Source organism: Herpailurus yagouaroundi, unplaced genomic scaffold (genome assembly GCF_014898765.1).
Source record: "Herpailurus yagouaroundi ecotype Mexico unplaced genomic scaffold, PumYag 216, whole genome shotgun sequence".
NCBI classification, from domain to species: Eukaryota; Metazoa; Chordata; class Mammalia; order Carnivora; family Felidae; genus Herpailurus; species Herpailurus yagouaroundi.
In genome coordinates this window covers 603,260-608,868 of record NW_024412447.1, presented here as the reverse complement: position 1 = coordinate 608,868, position 5,609 = coordinate 603,260, and the positions used below count along the sequence as shown (strand labels likewise).

The window sequence follows — 5,609 nt, the reverse complement described above, 5'->3', positions numbered from 1 at the left end:
GGTCTTACCTCTTGGTACACCGTGTGCCCGGGGGCATAAATAGTCATCCTTTCAAATGCTCTATCTCCTAGCGTACATATAAAACAAGATATGTAATCACAAACCAGTTACGGTTAAGAGTAGCTTTTAATTACTATTTGTTTCTTTCGGAGTCTTAGTCTTCAGTCACGTGAAGAACCCAGCGTATAGTCAGAGCCTGTCGTCACAGTCACACTAGCTTTTGCCCCAATGCTTCCCTTTCCCGAGACCCTTGTTTCTCCATGTAGCTTCGAGTTACTGTCTGATCTCAGAGGAGCAGCTCTGTTTCCCCAGCTGCAGGTCTGTCCCGTAATAAGGCCTTTATCATGTTGACACACGTCCCCTCTGACCCTTCGTTTCTATCGTGAACAGACTGTACTTTGTCAAAAGCTTTCCTTTGCTTTTTCTGCATCTGGTGAAACGATCGTGCGGTTTTTATCCTCTGTTTTGTTGACGTGACAAACCGTGTTGCTTTGTGACTGCTGAGTCACGCTGGCGTCCCTGGAATAAACCCACTCGATCAAGGTGAATGATCACTGGATTCGATTCGCTGGTACTTGGTTGAGGATTTCCGTATCTACTTCTCAGAGCTCTTGGCCTGATGTTGGCTAACTGTGTTTGGTTTGCTATCTGGGTAATGCTGGCCTCACAGGACAAATCTGGAAGCTTTACTTCTATCTTTTGCAGTAATTTGAGAACCGGTATTAACTCTTCTTTAAACATTCGGTAGAATTCACTGGTGAAGCCGTCCGGTCCTGTAATTTTGTGCGCTTTGAGATCTCTGATCACGGATTCCGTTGCGTTACTAGTCGCTGGCATGTTCAAGTTTTCTACTTCCTCATCTGGTTTTGGAAGATTGCACACAAGGTTACGTGCTATTGACAGGTTGTAGGAGGGATGTGGCTCAAGGCGTGTGAGCCAGTCTTCAGCTTCACCCAGAAGCTTCCACCCTCTCTCTCAGGAGACTGAGACCAGGGCCTTCCTGTACGTGCGGCACGCGTCTGCAGCGGTGCCTTCCCCGAGAGGGTCGTGCGCACCTGCTGGGGCCGGGCCCTAGGCCTGGACACAAGGAAGACTGTCTGACGTGGTTCTGCCCTCAGTGACCAGGTGCACAATTTGTCAAGAGAGACAAGTGGCTAAAATCCCACCTACACTGAGAACTGGAAACAGTGACTGACTGCGGGGGAGGGGACCCACATCCCAAGGGTGAGGACAGACACCGGGGATGGCACGTGCAACGTCCCTGGGGCCAGATGAAACAGGAGATGCTGGATAAGCTGACAAGGCTGAGATTGGCAGGAGAGGAAGGGCACGGGCTGGGCCGACCCCGCAGGGCCTGCGGCCACGCTCTGGACTTTCACCTCTATTGGAGGAACAGCGGCGGTTTGCTGGGAAAGTGTCACCGAACTGCCAATGACTCACCCAGCTGTGTGGTTTCAATGATCTGAGGGAGGCCTGACGTGAGGTGGGAGGCCAGCGCCGGGGAGCAGGTGGGAGACGGTGCCTTCTGGTCTCCGGGGCTGGTGAGGAAATGGGAGAGCCCAGTGGTCACTGGAAGGGTGAACGGGGTTGTGGGCAGGGCCCAGGTGGAGGTCACGGCCTGGATTGGACGTCCTGTGTAGGAGGGTGGGGGACAGAACAGAAGGGGACACTAGCCGGCCCCAGGGGCAGGGATGGTTAGAGGGTGTGGGATCTGCAGCAGCCAGGCACGGCAGAGGAGGGAGGGGGGCGGCTGTGGCCGAGGCGGGCGCAGGGTGACCCGTGGGCAGGAGTGGGCTGCCCAGCGGTCGGGGAGAGGCGGCCTGATGGGTACCAAGCGCTGGCAGGGGCAGGAGCTGTTGGGGCTCGTCCGAGGTTGGGGCAGATTCCAGCATCGGGTGGGTGGGGGCCCAGAGCGGGGCGTGGCGGCCAGGAGAGGCAGGGGCTGGGGTCCACCCTGCCCGGCGATGGGGCTCCCTCCCCTCCCGCAGAGCAACCCTCTTGCTCTTTCCCTCAGAGGAGAGGGGTGGCAGCCCCGGGTGGGGTTACAAACAGGCCTCCCTCTGGGCCACGTGTATGCTTTGTAACCGCAGCTCCATAGGAGAGGAAAGGAGCCGCCCAGAGCCCGGGGCAGGGTCAGCTCGGGGCCAGGGGCCGGCCGGCTCAGACGTCGCCACTCCGACCCTGGGCCGGCTCAGGGCTGCCACGCCCCCCAGCAGGCCTCGCCCAGCACACAGTCTGGGGGGCGGAGCTCACGGCCCAGGCCCACACCAGCCTCTGACCCGCAGGAGATCGTGGACTGGTTCAACGCGCTCCGCGCGGCCCGCTTCCATTACCTGCAGGTGGCGTTCCCGGGGGCCAGCGACGCCGACGTGAGTGGTGGCTGCTCGTGTCTGTTGGAGGGGGTGAGGGGCACAGCCCGAGCCTGGGATGCTGGGCCGGGGGGCCGGCCGAGGGCCCCCATGGACGCTGCTCCTTTCTGCTGGGGCGTTTCAGCTCAGCGGCTATGAGAGTGGGATGGAGGGGCTGGGACACACGGGGGGTGGGAGGGGACCGGGAAGGCCCAGGCCTGAGCCTGTCTTCTGCCCCAGCTGGTGCCAAAGCTCTCCCGGAACTACCTGAAAGAAGGATACATGGAGAAAACCGGGCCCAAGGTGAGTCTGACTGGCTGACTTGAGCCGCCGGGGCCTCCTTGGAGGCCAGTGTCTCAGCCTCCAGGGGCTGGGGTGGCCGTGCAGGGTCGAAGGGTCAGCGACACACCTTGGCGAAGATTCACTGTGCTCTCGGCACGCTTCTAACGGGTCATCTTGACCCCAAAACCTTTGTAAGCAGGGGCCCTGTGGGCCCAGGACTGTGGGGCTCTGGTTAGCCCTACCCACTCAACCTAGCTAGTGCAGGTCCTGCCTCGTGCCTTTGCCCGTCCGTCTGGTACCTGTCTGTGCACCCGCCGGGGGCCCCCTTCCCTGCCACATGGAGGCCCGCACGCAGTGACCCCCATGGCCCAGACAGGACTCTGAGGCTGAGCCCCAGCTGAGCCCCTAGGGAGGATCAAGATGCACAGAGCAGCAAGGAGGGGAACTGGTGGGGAGGGGAGGGGAGGAGCGGGGAGGGCACAGAAGTGGGACAGTACAAGTGCAAAGGTCCTGGGGCACCATCTGGCGGACGGAAGAGGACGCAGCAAGCCTACAGAAGGCCGAGTGAAGAAGGGACACAGGTGGGGGCCCTGCCCTCAGGCTAAGTGACCAGTCCCCGGGTTTCTCTCACAGCAAACAGAAGGCTTCCGGAAGCGCTGGTTCACCATGGACGACCGGAGGCTCATGTACTTCAAAGATCCCCTGGTAAGGACGGGCCTCGGCCCGGGTCAGCTGGGCCCTCACGGGTGATGCCTCCTCTCCCACGATGACAGGCCGAGGGCTGCCGGCCACGGGCGGCGGGGAGAACAGACGGGAGGGGAGGGCCGCATCATCCCTGGGGCCTGGGCTGCCTGGCCCCGAGGCTCAGCCCGGCCCCGACCCACAGGACGCCTTTGCTCGCGGGGAAGTCTTCATCGGCAGCAGGGAGAGCGGCTACACGGTGCTGGACGGGCTCCCACCGTCCACCCAGGGCCACCACTGGCCACACGGCATTACCATCGTGACACCGGAGCGCAGGTTCCTGCTGGCCTGTGAGACGGAGTCAGAGCAGCGGGCGTGGATGGAAGCTTTTCGGAAGGTCGTGGACAGACCCATGCTGCCCCAGGAGTACGCAGGTGAGTGCAGGGGGGCGGGGTGGGGGGGGGGAGCCCAACACTTCCTGCGTGGCTGTGACACAGCCGGACGCCTGTCCTTTTCCAGTGGAAGCCCACTTCAAGCATAAACCCTAACAAGAGCTGGTCGTGGAGGCCGAGGGAGCTGGACTCATGGGAAATGCCACCGAAGAGTCAGCAGCCAGAGGGGGCCGGTGATGGAGGACAGGCCTCCCGGCCCCCCGCCCTCAGGGGCAGCCCTGGACGTGGCCAGGCGGGGCCTGTGCTCTAGCCACTAAGACTCGTTTCTCCAGAGCCTCACTGCAGGCCGGCTGACCTGACCTCTGCCCCCATCATGCTGCTGCCCATGGATGTGACCCTGCCCACCCCCCCTCCCCACCCCCCGTCCACTGGACCACCCTTCCTCGGGGCCTGGGCCCAGCCTCCTGTCTCAGGGCAGCCCAGCGGCCCCTCACCAACTCACCCTGCCCCCTGCCCACCAGAGCAGGACCCTGCCTGAGCAGGAGGCTGGGCTGTGGGGACAGCGGGCAGCCTGCATGCCTCCCCTCCGGCCCCTCCTACGTATCTCCTCAACAAGTATTTATTGAGCACCTGCTGTGTGTCAATTGTGCGGTCCTGGGTGCTGGCACGGAGACACCGTCCTCGTCCTCAGGGAGCTGACCTGGCGTGTACACGAGGGTCTGGGGGGCAGAGGCCCCAGTGAGCTGTAACACCCCGGGTCGGGGTTTCAGGCCTGCCTACCTGCTGGGCACCTGGATGGGGCGGGGGGAGGATGAAGGGTCGGCTCTTGTCTGCTGCCGCTGGGCACGGACTGGTGACCCACCCCGCCGCCCGGAAGACGGAGGCAGAGCTTGCCCCCCACAGGACCCCAGTGTGCTGTTGGCCAGACGGTAGTTACAGCCGCCGAGCCTCGTCCCCGGGCGCCCTGGCTCTGCCCACCCTTGGTGGGGGGACAGAGGAGCGTGTGCAGGGCACGGGCTACCAGCTGGGTGATCCGGGTGCCCCTCACCCCTGTCCTGCCTGGACCAGCCCTTGAGGGGACCGGAAGACAGTCCCCAAGGGAGGGTGTCCTGACCCATCACACCAACCCTCACATCCTATCCTAAAGTGGCCACTGGTGTCGGAGGCGGGGGGGGGGGGGGGGGGGGCTCTGGGCCCCAGGAAGATCTACCCACTGGCCTCAGGCACATGGCAGGAAGTGGGGACACCTCCAGGGAAAGGGTGTCCGAGGGCCTCTGCCTGTCCTCGTGGGCCGGGCTCCCACCACCTGTTCTCCCCTCTGCATCTGAGCACACGGCCCACCAGCTCGGACCCCTGCACACCCGAACGGGGGCGCGGCTGCAGGGTCAAGAGGGAGTACGAGGCTGCACCATGCCCCCCGCCGTCTCAACCCTGACCCTACTGCACAGAGACTGCGGGGTAGGGGTCCCCCAGACAGCTGGGCTGGGGGTGAGGCCAGCCAGAGGTCAGCCAGGGCCACTGCCAGAGTCCCAGAGACCCCACCTGCCCCCAGGAGAGACCATCCACTGGCCCCGCTCCTCCCCAGCTGTGCCGCCACACCATAAGCCACCGTCACTGGCCCGTCTTCCCCAAGGAAACGAGGAGTCTCCTCCAAGGTGGAACGGGTAACCTCGTGGTCCCCTCCCCGAGTGGCCAGTGGCCCAGGCCACAAGTCCTCTGGGACTGGTAGTCTAGACCCTCTCTTGGCCCAGAGGCAGAGGTGTTGTGCCCGTTTCAACAAGAAACGATTTCACCACTGGCAGGAACAATTTCCGAAACAAGGTAGGAAACTCATGGTCCACAAAGGGTGTCACCGAGCTTACCTCACAGACGTCCGGGTGACGGGCCGCTGGTAGTCCGGGTGCTG

General features: G+C 62.9%; 1 protein-coding gene across 1 annotated transcript in view; it reads left to right on the top strand.

The window, feature by feature from the left end:
- Positions 1 to 4,334, top strand: part of ADAP1 (ArfGAP with dual PH domains 1) — a 26,769-nt gene extending 22,435 nt beyond the window's left edge. Inside the window, exons 6-10 of the mRNA XM_040455629.1 lie at positions 2,091 to 2,369; positions 2,589 to 2,651; positions 3,264 to 3,335; positions 3,517 to 3,745; positions 3,831 to 4,334. Of these exons, the coding sequence (XP_040311563.1) occupies positions 2,091 to 2,369; positions 2,589 to 2,651; positions 3,264 to 3,335; positions 3,517 to 3,745; positions 3,831 to 3,859 (672 nt within the window). The 3' untranslated portion in view covers positions 3,860 to 4,334. The remainder of the gene's footprint in view (positions 1 to 2,090; positions 2,370 to 2,588; positions 2,652 to 3,263; positions 3,336 to 3,516; positions 3,746 to 3,830) is intronic.
- The last annotated feature ends 1,275 nt before the right edge of the window (positions 4,335 to 5,609 follow it).